At 39.2% G+C, this 18,127-nt stretch overlaps 1 protein-coding gene across 2 annotated transcripts in view; it reads left to right on the top strand.

Annotated features, from left to right (window-relative positions):
• The window catches only part of TAPT1 (transmembrane anterior posterior transformation 1), a 64,026-nt gene extending 49,154 nt beyond the window's left edge, over positions 1 to 14,872 (top strand). For both annotated transcript variants that reach the window (XM_025386386.1, XM_025386387.1), the window contains 6 exons: positions 1,525 to 1,634; positions 3,023 to 3,082; positions 3,478 to 3,546; positions 6,905 to 6,981; positions 10,830 to 10,990; positions 14,078 to 14,872. In XM_025386386.1, the coding sequence (XP_025242171.1) occupies positions 1,525 to 1,634; positions 3,023 to 3,082; positions 3,478 to 3,546; positions 6,905 to 6,981; positions 10,830 to 10,990; positions 14,078 to 14,307 (707 nt within the window). In that variant the 3' untranslated portion in view covers positions 14,308 to 14,872. The remainder of the gene's footprint in view (positions 1 to 1,524; positions 1,635 to 3,022; positions 3,083 to 3,477; positions 3,547 to 6,904; positions 6,982 to 10,829; positions 10,991 to 14,077) is intronic.
• The last annotated feature ends 3,255 nt before the right edge of the window (positions 14,873 to 18,127 follow it).

The following is an 18,127-nucleotide window of genomic DNA, read 5'->3' as shown; positions in this document are numbered from 1 at the left end:
TCATGAGGAATATAAAAACAGCACTAGCCATTTTGTATGCTAGGAATATTGCTGTGCACCATTATCTCGTTTAGTTCTCATAATAATTAAGTGTAGACACTTACTATCCTTACCTTGTGGTTGAGGAAGCTGGAATTTAGCTAATTAAGAAACTTGCCCTTTGCCAGTGATGTTGATTCAAAAAAAAACTTGCCCAAGGTCATATAGCAGTTAGTAGCAGAGCTTATCAGCGAAAGAGGTCCCTTGATTTCCAAAACTTGACGTAATGCCAGACTCACAGAAGCTGCCTACACTGTCAGCCAGGATAGCCCAGCTGTGTGGTTTCCATCCCATCCTCCGGCTACCTGGGTCTTGAGTTGCTATGGGTCCTTGTCAGTGTTTCTCCCTATCTTTTTCTTGCTGTATCCCACTCTTGCATTCTTTTCCAAGTTCTTAGCAGGTTGTCTGTGGGTGTTTTATCAGGTACCTGATACTGAATTGGCATTAAAAATTTTTTTTAATTGATGCGTAATTTTCATAGTTTGGGTGTGCAAGTGATAATTTAATGTATTCGTATACTTTGTGAAGATCAAATCAGTGTACTTGGGATATCCATTATCTTAAATATTTGTCTTTTTGTTAGAACCGGTGAAATCCTTTTCTTCTACCTATTTTGAAATGCACAGTAGGTTATTGCAAACTACAGTTACCCTATTTATCTATCTAACACTAGGTCTTACTTGAATAGACATTTAAATGTGATAATGGTGAGCAAATTTATCAGGTTAACATCTGCATGACAGTGAAACAAAGGATTGATCAATATCTTTAAGTTGTAGTGATCGAAGAAGGAGAAGATTGCTCATCTGCAAAGACTACAGCACATCTCTTCTAGCTATTCACTGTCACGTTGAGGCAGCTCTGGAATTAAAGGATTTTCTAAGGAACCTGCTTAATCTAGTTATCCCATCAGCATGTCAGCACGTAGGCTACGTAAAGGCAGAGGCTCTCTGCTAAACCCCCGGAGCCCGCATGTAAAGCAGTTCTTGGCACTTAGAAAGTAATGAATAAATATTTGGGTTTTTGTTGTTCTTGCTTTGTCGCCCAGGCTGGAGCGCAGTAGCGCCACCTCAGCTCTCTGCAACCTCCACCTCCCGGTTCCAAGCAATTCTCCTACCTCAGCCTCCCAAGTAGGCAGGACTACAAGTGCATGCCACTACTCCTGGCTAATTTTTGTATTTTTAGTAGAGACGGGGTTTTGCCATTTTGGCCAGGCTGGTCTCAAACTCCTGACCTCAGGTGATCCAACATGCTGGGATTACAGGCGTGAGCCACTGTGCCAGGCCTGAACAAATATTTGTTGAATGAAGTATCCTTTAACTTGATGCAGTATAGCTCTTTTGGTAAAGGTTATAATTGAATACTAGTTCATCATTTACTGAAAATACAGTTTTGTTCTAGAGATTTCATATTTCTCTGGTAGCCTGTGATATGGATTCTGTTCATATTAAGATATTTCATTGTTTTTCTCTTTTCTATTTATAGATCATCTCTGGGTGTTGTTTCCAGATGTCTGTATGGTAATTGCATCAGAAATTGCCGTGGATATTGTAAAACATGCCTTTATCACCAAATTCAATGACATTACTGCAGATGTATGTATTTTGACATGCACTTTAATATTTAAAGTTTACTTCTGTTGCTTAATTTTTAAAAGTTGTAGAATAATAGGAGTTTATTAATACTTTAAAGTCAGAATTGTAATTTTAAATTTCTAAAAATTATCACACTATCGAAAGTATTCTGTTTTAATATTAGGCAATGCTAATTCCATATCTTGGGGTAGAAGTATAGACCAGCCTGTAGTCGAAGTCACAGTGTCACTAACTCAAAATCATTCTGATCAGTTAACACTGTCATAATCTGTTTAAAGACTTTAAAATCACATTGTTTCTATTTTAAAACGTAGATCATCAAAACTTTTCTCTCTGGCTAGGTTTTTAAAATATTTTGTATTTAGAAATTGATTTTTTTCCACAATTATGAATAGGTTCCTGGTAAGTTTTAGAAGACGAGAGCCTTACGTTTTTCTGGTGAAAGTGGTTAAACTTTGGGAAATTTGTTTTATGTTTTAATCAGATGTTCTGGGTAATTTCTAGAAATAGATATGTGGCTATAGATTTATTGCACATAAAACATAAGAAGGTTTCCTAATGTATTTCTCATTCCTGCCTCAGTCCCAAAATAAATAATAGCTCCACAGTTTTCTAGATTTTACTGGGTGGTACTTTTAATAACAGTCTCACAGTAATATTTGTTTTATTTCAAAAGGCAGTTATTTAAAATAAAATGCAGTTGCAACAGCTGTGATTTGATTATGAGTTTCTGAATGTTTTAATATACTTAAAGTAAATAGTTTTGTACTTTTTTGTAAAGCACTGATAAAGTAATTTCACGATTTACTTTCTCAACTTTCTCAATGCAGAATGATTCCCTTTTCATAGGATCATTTATTTAACATCTGAAGTCAAAATTAATAGGCTTGATTGAGACACTTGTGCAATTTTTAGTGGAAATAGTCATTCACAAGTGCCTTCATATTTACTGTGTTCCCTAACTTAGTTTTATGTCTTTTTCAGCATTCATTTTTCTCAGAAGGCATTATTATGGTTAGATAAACAGTAATTTTTTAAAACTATTCATTTAATTTAAAATTTCAAAATTATTTTATATACATTACACTACTTAAAATAGTCACTCTTCCCCAAATTCCAAACTCTCAGGATCATAGTCATTGGATATTTATTCCCCTTTAAAGAAAAACTTTTAAAAGATCTATGAATGTTAAGAGTTCACGGGAATTAAGGTTACTTTTTACCTTTACTGTAGGAAAACAAATAGGGAAATTATGCCCAGATGTCTGCTTGGTTATTAGCACTTGTTCCTGGTTAATTATTAAATGTTTTCATTAATAAAATCTAAGCCTTTCTGCATGATATATTTTTACTATATTACTTAATGTTTCATTCTTATTTGTCTTTAGGTCTACAGTGAATATAGAGCCAGTCTTGCTTTTGACCTTGTTAGCAGCCGACAAAAAAATGTGAGCATTTATCAAGGGCATAATCCAAAATTAACAAAGGCATAGTCTGAAATTAAATGAATAATGCTTAATTTAGCATGAAATATTAACTAAAGGAAAGCTACATAAACTGCCTACTTATCTCTATTCTCAACACTAAATAAACATTTACAGATTAAGAATAATAGTAATATTTAACATTAAGTAGTGTATGCTCTTTGCAGCATTTTAAGTTATTCAACTTTGTATTTAAGACTTGTGAACATTTGGATTTGCACGTCATTTTATAAGTGCCACGTTCTGTTCTTGCTCCATAGCCTCACCTGTTTAGAACATTTGCTGCTAATAAGTGAATAGTACTTTTAAAATGCTGTTTAAATCCCATAAATCTGAATCTTTTGCTCCTCTCTGTTCAGGCATACACTGATTACAGCGACTCTGTAGCACGGAGGATGGGCTTTATTCCTCTCCCACTAGCTGTTTTAGTAAGTGCATACTTTTTAATGTTTTTTGTAACAAAGCCATCATTATAGAATATTAATAAATGGATTATTAATATGATTGTTTCAAAAGGACTTGATATAAAAATTAAGGGTAAATAACTTGGAAGAAAATTTTGTTTTAAATTATAGCAATAGCTTATATATCCAAATATCTATTGGTTGAGCCATCCAATAGATAAGTGACGCTAAGCTGTTTTATGTAAATGGCTTTCCTAACAATGAGAACACTCTGTTTTGCTTATTCATTTAGTAAAAATATTTTTTAATGGAAATACCTGAGCACGGGCATTAACGTGGCCACTGTAACACATGTTGGTGGGAGTATAAATTAATCCAGTATTTCTACAAGGCAGTGTGACAGTATCATGCTTTAATTCAGTCATTTCATTTCTAGAAATTATCCTAAGGAAATAGTTATAAAAGACACAGTGATTTGTGGGCACAGCTTTGCATTTCAATGACATTTGTAATAAACTTTAGAAGCAAGCGAAATAGGTTAAATAAATTATGGTGTGCCCAAATGAAGACATATTCTCTATCAGTGGTAATTAATACTTTTAAAAAATTGTCCAGACTTTTTGCAATGAAAATTCCTGCTCTTATACTCAAGAAATAGTATTTTTTTCAAAAATACTACTGAAACTTACTAAATCAACCCTCAACAAGTCATCAACTTGGAATATTTTAATGAATTGCCCAGAACAGGCTTGCAAATAGTTTCTAGCAACATTAGGCTATAATAATGTTAATTAAGAGGATTTGTTTAGCCTGGCTTAGTGGTGTGCACTTGTAGTGCTAGCTACTCAGGAGGCTGAGGCAAAAAAAAAGAAAAAAAGAAAAATATTTGCTGGCTGCACTTGTATTTGATTATGTTCTTTCTTGACTATCTATTCTAACATCAAAACAGATGCAACCAGCCAGGCACGGTGGCTCATGCCTATAATCCCAGCACTTTGGGAAGGTGAGGCGGGGAGATCACCTGAGGTCAGGAGTTTGAGACCAGCCTGGCTAACTTGGTGAAACCCCATCTCTGCTAAAAATACAAAAATTAACTGGGTGTGGTGGTGGGTGCCTGTAGTGGGCGCCTGTAATCTCAGCTACTTCGGAGGCTGAGGCAGGAGAATCACTTGAACCTGGGAGGGAAGGTTGCAGTAAGCCAAGATCACATCACTGCTCTCCAGCCCAGGCGACAAGAGCAACACTCTGTCTCAAAAAAAACAAAAAAACAAAAAAAACGCAACTGTCTTTTTTGCCAGAGGATATCTAGATTTCTATAGCTGCAGTCTCATGCAGATCAACTAAGAAGTGTGTAAAGAAAGGGAAGATCATACCAGCTATATTTTAGACCAGCTTGACTTTTTTTAGATGACAGATGATTAATAGGCTTAATGCTATTTAAATTTCAGTGTGATTTTACAGATAACCACATTAATTTTTAATATAATTAAAAATGTTTAACTTTTAAAACATTTTTAATTATATTAATAGCTTGCTTATTACATAATAATATAGCTTTCTTTTGCTTGGGAAAAGGAACTAGAATTTCAGAAAAATGGAGGCTTCCAAATAATAAAATTGTTTGTTAAGGGCTTAAGAGATTGATAAAATAGAATATTAAATATTTCTGCATTTGTTTACTACAACTAGAAATATGAAACGTACAGGTATAGGGATAAACCTACATGGCCTGATTTTTTTTTTTTTTTTTTGGGAAGGATTGGTCAAATGATTGGATTTAAATATGATCCTGCTTTGCCAACTAATAATTGACTTATTTGTCTGGTAACTTACTTGTCAGAAAATTCATAATTAGTATGAACTTTTTTGATTTAGTATTTAAAAATTTTTCTTCAGTCTTTGTTTTATTCTTTAAATGAGTTTTTATGGCTGTTATAGCAAAATATTTATGAATAATTAATAATTGACAAAACACTTTTGGAACACCTCCAGTGTGCTGAAAGGGGGTTGTATAGTTAGGCAGAGATCTAGTGGGCTTCCTTCCACAGCACTTTGCTCACAGAGCTTCGTTGTGTGCCACAGCTTTGGCAAGCATCCAGGAGCCTTGAGAAATATACCAAGGCCTCTGTGACAAGTTAATTCTTTAATTAAGGTACAAGGATGGCAATTTTTTCTTCTAAGCGTTACGTTAGGTCCTAAAATGATTTTATATCTGAAAAAAGAAAAATTGTGTATTAAGGTCTCATGGAAATTAGACTGAGTAAAAGTTAACTGATAATATGCTAGATAAGGGTGTATTTAAGCCTTAAATGTGATCATTGGTTTGCCTTTCATATTAATGAATAAAATTCTAGAGTTGTGTTAACTTCAGTCACGAATGCCTATACAGTAGACATTACCCTGTTAGAGACAGTGACACAGTTGAGGGCTTCCATTGTCACTTTTCTCATAGAGTTTATTGAACATATGACAATCCATTGCCACACCTCTTCCCAATTGTTCTTTTATTAAAAGCATTTGTAAATGTCTTTTTAAATGTGTACTGTGATGTTTATTTAAAATACCCTAATAGACATTTGATAACTTGACATTACTAGATAAGACCACTTCTCCCTAAGTCTCTCTTTCTCTTTTAACATATGGGCACAGCTGCACTTATAATGTGTGGACATTTTCCTTTAACTGATTTCACCAGATTTATTCAGCAGACTTCCAAGGATAACGCTGTTATTCCTTTATTTCTGTGAAAGAAGTAAGAAAATGGGTATTTAACTATAACTATCCAAAAGAGAGAAATGTTTCAATGTTTAATTAATTTTTTAATAGTGTTTAGTTTTTCTAAATACAAAACTTTTAAGGTTCCATTTTTCCTGTGTTCCCTGCGAGTTACTGGTGGTTCTTAAAAGAGTCAAAGAAGAAAGGACGGGGCGTGGCCGGGGGAGGGGGGAACAGGAATAAGGAAACGTCCACCCAATGATTCTAGTTCTGGTGTGGACACATGTAGCAAGATGAAATCATTTGTACTTTGCAGAATAATATTTTATAAAAATCAGCTGCTTTGCATCTCTATGAGGTATAAGTACATGTGTCATTCATGACCTAGGTATAGGGCGGACCTCAGAGAGTCCACAAGAGTGAAACTGTTGCACTAGCCACAGACATCCCAGATTTGCTTGAACCAATCCAAATGTACCATGGGTTTCACAAGCAGGCAGATTTTGATACAAATCGACAAATTTGCCTTCTTGGATTTTTAGACAAAGGCCATAGATTTATGCCTAAAATGTTAAAGTCAGCATGGAGAAATCTTTTTAAGTATTAACTAATAATTCTGTGGTTGTGTGTTCTGTTTGTGTGTTTTTGTTGGTTTGTTTCTGGCTAGCTCATCAGAGTTGTAACAAGCTCAATTAAAGTGCAAGGAATCCTGTCTTATGCCTGTGTCATACTCTTCTATTTTGGGTAAGATTATTCTTGAATATGTTTTTGGCTATATAGTAAAGCATAAATGCAAGATGTAATGGAAGTTAATAGCATCTCAATCATACTACTCCCAATCTATGCCGGGGGCTTCCTTTCAATAGCTATACCTCCCAGTGTATTTATTTGTGACTCGGTTAGATTAACTACACTGCTATTTGGTAGTAGTATTAATAGTACTTTAGATTTTATTTTAATTTTTAGCAAAATCTTAAAGCCCTTTTTGCTTACGATTTAGGTTTCACTCACATTTTTTTGATGAATAAAAGCCTGCCATTGCAGACATGTTTTCCTATTTAAAAACATCTTTGACCCTCCAGTATGTTTGCCACATTGAATTGTTCAGCACACTGTAGGCGGGCATCACATAAAACCAAATGTAATGCACAAGCGTAGGTTTTCTGTGACCAGTGGAATCCATCTGCAGGTTTGTTGGTCTCATGATCTTACATTTTAGTTGGGGGAGACATACAGTAAATTAATAACTAACTAAGATAGAAATAAATGGTATGAAGAAAATAACAATATAAAATGATGATTTTGCCATTGTTACTTTTCTCAAGAAGTGAACAATGATAAAGTAACCAGACCTGGCATTCAATTAACTTACTGAAAAATGAAATGGGAAACCTGTTCCACCCTCGCTTAGGTGGTGTGCGTCAGGAGCTTCACTCAGGGAGGGGTGGGTGGTCTGAGAGGGGTCGAACTTTAACCCTCCAGAGGAGAAAGGTTGGAGGGTAAGCATAGCAGTCACAGTTTGAGCAGTGGATTTGCTTAGTGTTCCAGTTTCATGGTTTTTTTAGTGTGTTTTTCACATTGTTTCCTGCCCAGGGCTTAGCACACTACCTGGCACGTGCTCAGGAAGCTTCTGTTGAAGTAGCATGGGAATAGTCACTTACTGTCTGCACTTTCCACCTCTCCACCAAGTATCCTGAGTCATGGGCCTGCTTCCCAGCTCCTGCGGTGCCTGGCTCAGGCCGGTGTCCTGCAGAGCTGCATGTAGGTCATTTCAGTGTTTCACACACGAGGGTGAGGTTCTGATCACACTGTACAGCATTGCCTATTTTTTGTTTGAATGAGTATATAAATAGTTTACTATATTAAGGTAACTCTTTTCGTTTTTTGACATTAAATAACATTAAGACCTTCCTTTTCTAATGTAGAGTCTCACACCGCACCTCAACGTTTTTAACATTGTGCTGTGCTTACCAAGTGGTATTGCTGTAATCTCAGTGGGAATAATTGTTTGACAATCTAATATTCTAGTATTTTTTACATAATAATCACGAAATGAAGCATGTATATGCTACATCTGAAAACCTTTGTTTAGTTACAGTTGCCTGTGCATAGTTCACCAAGGGGGATGTACTTTAATCTTGAGTTACTTAGAATTCAGGGTACCTGTGCCCCCAGCCTCCAGTGTCGCCTCCCTCCCCATGTTGCTTCACTTCTGCACCTGGATAGCACAGCCAGACAGATCTGCTCACTTTTCTACTTTATTCATCTACTCTAATCCTCATCTCAGGATAATTCCTAAATTATCCTCTTCTCCTTCAGAAACTTTCTCAAAACTACCTTGTCCATGCCTTCTTTATCAATTAACTGCACCAAACCCAAGAATCTGTCTTCAGTTAAAAAAATAAAATCAGAATTCAGTTGGGCCTCCTGACATAAAATGCTGAGGCTTTTCCCCACTACACCCAGTTTATCGTCTTTCCCTCCAGACTCACTCTTGCCAGCTAAAGTGGGAGGACTTGCCAGCCTCTGCCATTACTGCTCTGCTCAGCGCTCCTCAGGGAGCAGCTGCTCAGCAGCAGGGCCTGGGCCTGGGCTGGTCTAGGGCTTGGCCAAAAAGAAGCCAGACAAGTGCCCTGCCTTGGTGTCACAGAAATTCCAGACAACAAATAGACAACAACTAGAAAAGCAAGTCACTCTATTGACAGTTGGTAGGAATCGTTAGGAAGAAAAGCACAATAGTATGAGGAGATGAATGGGAGAGGCAGACGCAGCCACCTTAGAGAGGGTGGCCAGGGCAGGCCTCTCTGGTCAGCTGGTGTTTCAGCAAGGAAGGGAGCTGTGCAGCCACCTGGGAAAAGCATAGGCTTAGCAGAAGGGCACAGGGACACAGGCCTGGTGGAGGAATAGCAGGCGCCAGGCAGCTACAGTAGTCCATGGGCAGTCATGGGGGCAGAGGGCCCAGGAAGGGGAGACCACGAAAGGAGCTGAGCAGAAAATGGCATGGTGGCTCATGCCTGTAGCCCCAGCACTTTGGGAGGCTGGGGTGGGAGGATTGCTTGAGCCCAAGAGTTTGAGACCAACCTGGGCAACATAGCAAGACCCCAGATCTACAAAAAAGAAAATTAGCTGGGCGTGGTGGCATATGCCTGTGGTCCCAGCTGTACAGGAGGCTGAGGTGGGAGATTGCTTAAGCCCAGGAGTTCAAGGCTGCAGTGAGCCATGATCATGCCACTGCACCACAGCCTGGGTGACAATGCAAGACTGTCTCTTGAAAAAAAAAAAGAAAACCAGCTTCTTCACTGGCTGTAAAACTGGCATTGAAGTTAATGTGAGACTTTTTTCTTCCCATAATTTTTTCCAGATTTATATTGAATGCCTTAAAATATTCATATTCTTTGACCCAGAAATTTTATTTCTGTAGTCGTAAGTATCTAGGTATCCTAAGGAAATACAGATTTAACATGTTTTCTTAATCAGAAACTTTTTAGTAGAAGCAAAATATTGAAAATAATCTAAATATCCAGAAATAAGAGTTGTTTGGGGCTTGGTTATTTGATAACCCATACAGTGATGTTATAAGGCCATTTAAAATGATGTCACTGAGGAACATTAACTGATATGGAAAAATATTCATGATACATTGTTATATAAATAACAACAAGAGTAACAAAATTGCTTGCCATTTCTGTGTGCCAGGCACTGCTCCGAGCACCTTACCTGAGTGCTCTCCTTTCCAGATTAGCTGGTTGAGTAGCTTGCCCAGATGCACACAGGTTCTAAGCAGTGGACTCAGGACTCCACACCAACACACTTCACCCCAGAGTCCATGCTCTGTCTCCTGACTCCCCTCGCCTACTGCCTTGTAAAATAGACCCTGTTTCTATACAGCAAGAAAGTACAAATGGAGGCGTACTCAGAGAAAGCAACTGAAAGATAACATACTAAATGTCACAGTGATTATCATAAGGGTGTGGAATCGTGTAATTTTATTATTATTTTTTTGTTCATCTGCATGTGCTAAATGTATTTGTTGTATAATAAAAGAATAAATGTGAAAATGTTTAATACCAGGAAAAATTTCTAAGTCGTATAATTTCTTATAAGAGAACTAAGGAGGCCGGGCGTGGTGCTCACATCTGTAATCCCAGCACTTTGGGAGGCTGAGGCAGGTGGATCACAAGGTCAGGAGTTCGAGACCACCCTGGCCAACATGGTGAAACCCCGTCTCTACTAAAAATACAAAAATAGCCGGGTGTGGTGGTGGATGCCTGTAATCCCAGCTACTCGGGAGGGTGAGGCCAAGAATTGCCTGAACCCGGGAGGCGGAGGTTGCAGTGAGCCGAGATTGTGCCACTGCACTCCAGCCTGGGTGACAGAGTGAGACTCTTGTCTCAAAAAAAAAAAGAACACTAAGGAATTCCGAAGCTTTTCTTTGTGGCAAAGAAGCCTCAGAAAACTCAAGATTTGTGTAAATTCCTCGAAATCCCTGACCTGTCCCCATCCCATGCCCCCTGCCTTCTCCTTAGCCATGAGCATTCACAGGGATTTAGATGAATTCCAACGGATATGGTTTGTTTTGTTTCTGTTTTTAGGTTGATATCCCTGAAAGTACTTAATAGCATTGTGCTGTTGGGGAAATCGTGCCAGTATGTGAAAGAAGCCAAAATGGAAGAGAAGCTGTCGAATCCTCCCCCAGCCTGCACTCCAGGCAAGCCGTCCAGTAAATCACAGAACAAATGTAAACCCTCTCAAGGTAGGTTTGGTCCCTTTCTTCACTTCCCTGGATCATTTTCAAATAGTTAAATCACAGTTCGATCAATGTTAAGCAACGCTTTAAAGATTGGTTTCGCTTTGCCTAGGTTTTTTGGTCTTTTAATGGTTGTGTTTTAGATCCCATCGCATATATACCTGGCCCAGTGTTCTGAGTTTTGCATTTACTCATTCGCTGTTCAGTATTGAGCACCTGTGACACGTCAGCTCCAGTGGATACAGCAGTGGGGTGGAAAGGCAATTCTCTGCTCCTGTGGAGCTTGTTCTAGATTGTCGGGAAGAGGGGTAGAGAGAAATAAATATGCACTATGTCAAGTGACGGGGAACTGCGGAGAAAACAAAAGCAGGACGGGGAAAGGGAAGTACAACAGGGAGTTGGATGCTCCCCCAAGTGTGAGGAGATGGCACTGCACAGAGTCCTGGAGCCTGAGGACGGCACATCCAGTCTTCCAGGAGCAGCTCCCAGTCAGAGGCCCAGCAGGAAGAGGCTTGGTGCATCAAAGGACATTAAAAGCAAGGTGGCTGCAGTGGCCCATTCCCAGGGAAAAGGACTGGAGAGGGGGTTTTGGGGGCCATGGAGGGCTGCAGGCTGTTACGAGGACCTTGGCTTTGACTCCAGGTGGAAGGGGGCTGTTGTGGGGCTTTGAGCGGAGCAGTGGCATGGTGCAGCTGACATTTTAAAAGGATCATTCTCAAGCTTTGTGGAAAATAAACTCCAGAGGGGTGGGACCAGAGAGGCAGCTACCTGGCCAAGAGCAGGGTAGGCAGTGTGAGCAGGGAAACCTGGCCAGGTTCTGGATAGACCTGGGAGGTTTGTGTGAAGTATTTGCTGATGAGGAAGTTACGCAGTGTGAGAAGAATAAGAGAGTTCAGGATGATTCCAAGGTTTCTGGGCTGGAAGATTTGGAGGAAGAACTGGGACACTGACTTAATTTTTGTTGTTAGGTGGCAGTTCCCTGCTCACAAAGGTGTTTGTTCATATGACTTTTAGTTTAAATGATGTATTTTTAAATGTGTGGAACAACTGTGTGCCAGGTATTAGAGGAGATGCTGAAGATAGAAAGATAAATAAAGGATGTCCTTCAAGGCCTCATGTAATTACAGGGGTCCAAATAGGTGAGCAGAGGGTTTGGAGGGACAGGAGAGGGTTCTTCTAAACTAAAAGCTTGAAGGATGAAACTGGCCTAGGGCAGGCTAGTGGAAAGGGCATTCCAGAAGGGCCAGCATGAGTTAGATCATGAAGGCCTGGAAAAGCATCTAGAGAACTAGCAGCTCAATATGGCAAGTGTGGAGTGTACTTCAGAAAGAGGGAGGAGAGGAGATTTGGGCTGGACTGGAGTGCTACCTGAAAGTGCGGCTGTGCTCATCATGTGTACTTAACAGGAAGCAAAAATAAAGTAAAATAACAATGTGTATAATCACTGAGAAATAATTGTTTTCATTATAAGAACACTGTTAGTAATAAGGATTGTATTTTTTTCAGCCAACTAGGTAATTCATAGTGAGGCCTGTATGTGTTCTCTTGTTATGCATATTAGTTAAGAAGTTAGGCCAGGCATGGTGGCACACGCCTTTAATAATCCCAGCACCAGCCGGGCGCGGTGGCTCAAGCCTGTAATCCCAGCACTTTGGGAGGCCGAGACGGGCGAATCACAAGGTCAGGAGATCGAGACCATCCTGGCTAACCCGGTGAAACCCCGTCTCTACTAAAAAGTACAAAAAACCAGCCGGGCGAGGTGGCGGGCGCCTGTAGTTCCAGCTACTCGGGAGGCTGAGGCAGGAGAATGGTGTGAACCCGGGAGGCGGAGCTTGTAGTGAGCTGAGATCCGGCCACTGCACTCCAGCCTGGGCGACAGAGCGAGACTCCGTCTCAAAAAATAAAAAAAATAAAAAAAATAAAAAAAATAAAAAAAATAATCCCAGCACTTTGGGTGGCTAAGGCAGAAGCAGTGCTTGAGCCCAGGAGTTCGAGACCAGCCTGGGCAACCTAGTGAGTCACATCTCCACAAAAAATATAAAAAGAAGTTAGTAAGCATCAGTCTTGCTTTCAAGGAGGATCCAGTCTAATGGGGATAAAAGCTTTAAGCACGTACTACAGGGCAGGGCCATTGACTCAGGGGTCATGTTATGAGAAGTACGTTCAGGACGAGGGTCTGAGTGTTTGCACAGAATGTCTTGGAGGTCAGGAGAACACAGACTAGAGACCATTCAGGAGGGTGTTGAAGTCAAGCTGAAGAGCGGGAGGGGGCCGTCTCTCGAGGCTGCATGAGATTCATCACGTTGTAAGGAGACAAAAGACAGCAGTCCTGGGGGTGAGGGCAGGAGAGAGGAATTAGTGCAAGAGAGCTGGATGTGTCATTACCTCCATCATGGCAGTGGTGTGACCAGGTGTATGCACATGTCAGAACTCATCAGATTATACATTTTAAATGTGTACAGCTGATGGTATGTCTTTTTTGCCTCAAAGAAGCTGTTCTTACATGGATTGAATGTATGATTCAGATGAGTCGCTCCGGGCCCCAGCCCAGCTGTCCCCAAAGCCAGGCTTCAGAATCTCTGTGGCCTAAAATAAACACTGGGGGTTTTGTTTATTTGTTTGTTTTTACCTCTGGTTTGTACTTCCCAGAGATGATGATGCTAAACCAACTGTAGCTGAAGTGACTGCAGATGACAGGTAGAATGTAGTAAAGTCTTCTTGGCCCACTCCCTGATGTTCCGTATTGGAGCAAATGTTAATTTTTCAGGACTGGCAACAGTCATGTTAGGTCTTGATTATATAGAGAGGAGCCGTATTGTAGGAGTTATGATCTTTCTACAGTTGGGTGATGGCATTGTTTGTGTGATACAAGCAACGTAATATACCCTTCCATAAAATTGAACAAACAGATGATTGGCCTCTAAGTTTTATTTTATGATGGCTGCTTATACAACATGCTATTTAGTTATCATTTGCTTTATCTAAAAGCATGGATGATGGGCACTTTTTTCAGCACCACTATATTGGTAAGTTTTTATTTATTGCACATTGGGGAAAATCTTTCTCTAATTTAATGGACCTATTTTATCACAGGCCTTTCCACAGAAGAAAACCTGTCTGCCTCTGTCACCAATCAGCCTGTTCATCAAAAGGAAAATATCATACCATTACTTGTGACAAGCAACTCTGATCAGTTTTTGACAACTCCAGATGGTGACGAGAAGGACATAACGCAGGACAATTCTGAATTAAAACACAGATCCTCAAAGAAAGATTTGTTAGAGATAGACAGGTTCACAATTTGCGGAAACCGAATTGACTGAATCTGTGGCTCCATGTGCTGACGAAGCTGGGTCCTGGGGCAGCAAATGCTGTGTTGCCAGGACAGACAGATGCTAAACATGGCACTTAAATATTTATTTAAAAACTTAAATTATTATTGGCAAGCAGATCTTAGTATCTTTCTTCCAGTAATGTGGCCTGGCTGAGGGTCAGATCACAAGACAGGAGCGACCTCGGCCTTGACTCTCTGGGAAGCTTGATGGATTATAAAACTTCCTCCTGCCTGGCCAAGCAGCAGCGTCACTTCCAGGACCCAACCAAGGCAACATCAAAATCTGTTTTGCTTTGTCAATCTGGGCTTCCAGAATGTTGAATTTGCCTCAAGGCCTCTTCAGTGTAAGGAAATACCTGGAAAACTGTGAAGCTTTTACCATGACGTTACCTTACCAGTCTCATACTATTTTCACAAACAGTTTTCAAATGTTACTACATCTGCCAAAGCATTAAAAAAAATTAAACATAAGTCAACATAAATGTTCTTACCACCAGAATAACCCTTAAAGATGTATCTTGATTAATCAGAATAAAAGGCTACCTTAAATAAGACATAATGAATAGTAGCATTTTGTAGGGTAAACAAAAACAAAAAACGCTAAACCAGTTTATTTATTTTAAAAATTAATGAAGGCTATGCATTACTGGGAAAAACCCTTCATAATTTTTCAGTTTACTCTTTAAAGCAAAATGTGAGCTGTATGTCATTTAATTGTGGTGGATAAAATATAAATGCCCTTACAAAAGGGCACTTTTTACGCCAAGGAAGCAGAGCAGTGTTAACTTTAAGGTATACTTCACTGGTTGTGCTTTAAAACTAATTGCTTCATAAATTATTACAGCTAAAAGGATTTGGTGTTGAACAGGCTGAAAAATTGTCAGTGTACAAAATTCAAAACTGTCAATTTTAACTGTAAGTAAATGCTCCAAGTGTGTTAGGCAGCAGCATCTTGCTTGGGCTTATCAAATGCATCAGTCCTTCTGTTTAGGTGGACAGCGGGTGTGCCTGTGCTAGGGCAGGGTGTGTGTTCTATGGGTGTGTGTCTGTGGGGATGTGACGGTCAGGGTGTGCCTGTGCTGGGGCAGGGTGTGTGTTCTGTGGGTGTGTGTCTGTGGGGATGTGACTGTCAGGGTGGGCCTGTGCTGGGGGTGGGGCAGGCCCCGGTCTGGAGAGGATTTTGTGTGAAAGTAAATGGGTGTTCGAGGCGTATGGGTGGCTGTCAGTGTGGGGAGGCATCTGTGTATGGCTGTTGGGAACAGCAACCAAAAAGTGCTTTTGGTTTTGTTTGAGATAAGATTCTGTTTCCACTTAATTACTAGTTTGTGGCCTACATCATAGGTCAAGTTATTTCCCACCCCATTTTATCTTGATAAACCCGTTTGTATTTCTGTAAAACTTCTACAACTTCTGGTTTAAGAACTGTCCAGAAGGTGGTCCTGTTAACTGTTATTTCCTTTGATGTTTTGATTTTGAAGTTTAGCTCTCATGCAAATGTTTCAGGCATGTATATATGCAGAAGGCAATTTTTAGGTGATTTTTCCGTTTCTTGGATGACATATAAAGCAAGCTTTAATATTCCGACCTGTTCATTTGAAATACAAAAAAAGTAAGTGAATTTTAATGTTTTGTATTAACTAAAGAAATCTGAAGATTAATGTTGAGGAAAGTGTATGGACATGCCTTTGTGAAACCAGGAAGTATTTTAAGTTAAAAATGAAAAAGCTTTTAATTGCTTTGTGTGTGTTTTAGTGGAGCCCCATTTTAGAATTATTATTTTTTTTCCATCTCCCTTTACCAACAAAAGGAACAATGCCACGGTGAATGGAATAGTTTGGGGAAAGCTTTGCCAAACACAACCCTGATTTCAGAGCAGGAACATGGTTTAGATAGATCTTCAGTTCCGCTTGAATTTTTCTGTTACTGTGCTGTCATTTTCAGAAGATTTCCATTCCTTTGCAGATGCTGTTGGGAGTTCGGGATTATGTTCATTTCTTCTGTCATAATGGCATTCAATACTAATTTTATAAGTGCATCTTGTGTGAAACTCAATAAATTCAATTTTGTAATCTTTTTTAAAAAGGTCACTGAATTTCTTTTAATATTTACTATTGTATTTGGAAGAGTGAATTTCCCACTGTATAATAAGAATTTATTTGTAATTCACAAGTGGTAGAGCTATCTTAATTTGAATTATTGTTTTGGTCTTAATGGTGGCAAAATGTTTAATTTTGTCTTTGGAAAAAATAGGCTGGGCCTTGATTATAGACCGTTTAATATTTCTCAGCAAATGAAGGTATTTACATTTTACAAGTGGTTTGAATGTCACACAAAATATTTTTCACATCTGGGAGTCAAGTTCAAGACAGTACTTTGGTTTTAAAAAAATCAGCCTAGGCCAGACCCTTACTAGGTTTTTCTTTAGAATAAGTGTAAAGACCAAGTGTCATTGATACACTTGTCCAGATTTTCTTGTGGACTTTGGCCAGTATTTAGACTTTATATTCATTTTAAATAAAGTGAAAGAAACTTGCTATAATTGGGCCATCAAAATATATCCTGCCACTCCTGGTAACTCAGCAGAGGAGGAGATAAATTTACAAAATAATATCTCTACATTGTTATATATTCTCATTTCAACTATTTTTTATCAACAAAGATTTGTTAATCACTTCCTATGTGTCAGAAACTGTTCTAAGTGGTGGGATCAGCAGTGAACAAGGTAAGTCCCTGTTCTTCTGTGGAAGACTGATAGGAACAAGTCAATGAAATAATGTCTGCTGGTCACAGGGTGTTCACTGACCAAATGATTTCTCAGGCTTATTTCAGCTCTAAAATATAGTTCTTTAAAATGTTTATGTAAGTCTGATTTTTTTCTTATTGGATTGACTTGAAATAAGATAATTGTATAGCAATTTTACAGTGCTTCTATAAAATAGAAATAAGAAAATACTTTCCTCCTGAAGACTGCTAGTTACCCAGCAAAATCCGCTCTCCTGTTCCATTGTGTAGAGTTGTAGCTGGGCACATGCTACTTGCTGGGGACTGCATTTTTCAGCCCCTCTTGCCGTTACCTGTTGGCCAGCTGACTCATTCTCCCCAGGGGATGTAAATTGAAGGGTGTATGCCGTTATTGGGCCAGGACCCTTAAGACCGTGGGTGAGTCCCCCTCACCTCCTCTGTCCCCTTCCCACAGGTGGAACCCAGAGAAGGTAGTGACCTTGTCCCAGTAGGTGCCCATCATGGCAGAGCCTTGAGAGAGAAGGAACCTGGATCCCTGAATGCCGCTGTGGAGCAGAGTTGCTGGTCAGCTTGGAAAATTCCGCTTGACTATACATGAGAGAAACTTTTGAGGTACCATTGTTTCTAAGCCACTGAACCTGGAGGTTCTGTTCATGAAGTTTAGCCCCATGTTAGTACATTAGGAAATCTGAGAGGGACTGTTTAGAGATCTTTACATAAAAGGAGGAAGGAGTTAGACCTATCTTGCTAAAACACATTCTTCTGAAAATTCTCTCTCTGGATACCCATTATTTATTATTTATATGGAAAAAGATAAAGATTACTCCACCCCACTTTTTCAGAGGTCAGACTCCCAGCACCCTTGGCTGCTTGAACTAAACATTAAACTTGCTCATAAATGGCAAAGTTCTATTTGTCCATATACTCTATCAAATAGACATTTCTTGCCCTTTATCTCAGGAAAGTGTGTATAGTAAAAGAGTAAATTGTAAGTACAGCTTAACAGCAAGGAGAAGTAGAAGCAAAAGGAGTTAAGAGAGCAATAAAAATACCTGAGGTCAATGATG

This window comes from Theropithecus gelada, chromosome 5, assembly GCF_003255815.1.
Source record: "Theropithecus gelada isolate Dixy chromosome 5, Tgel_1.0, whole genome shotgun sequence".
Taxonomy (NCBI): domain Eukaryota; kingdom Metazoa; phylum Chordata; class Mammalia; order Primates; family Cercopithecidae; genus Theropithecus; species Theropithecus gelada.
This window is presented reverse-complemented; position numbering and strand designations above follow the sequence as displayed.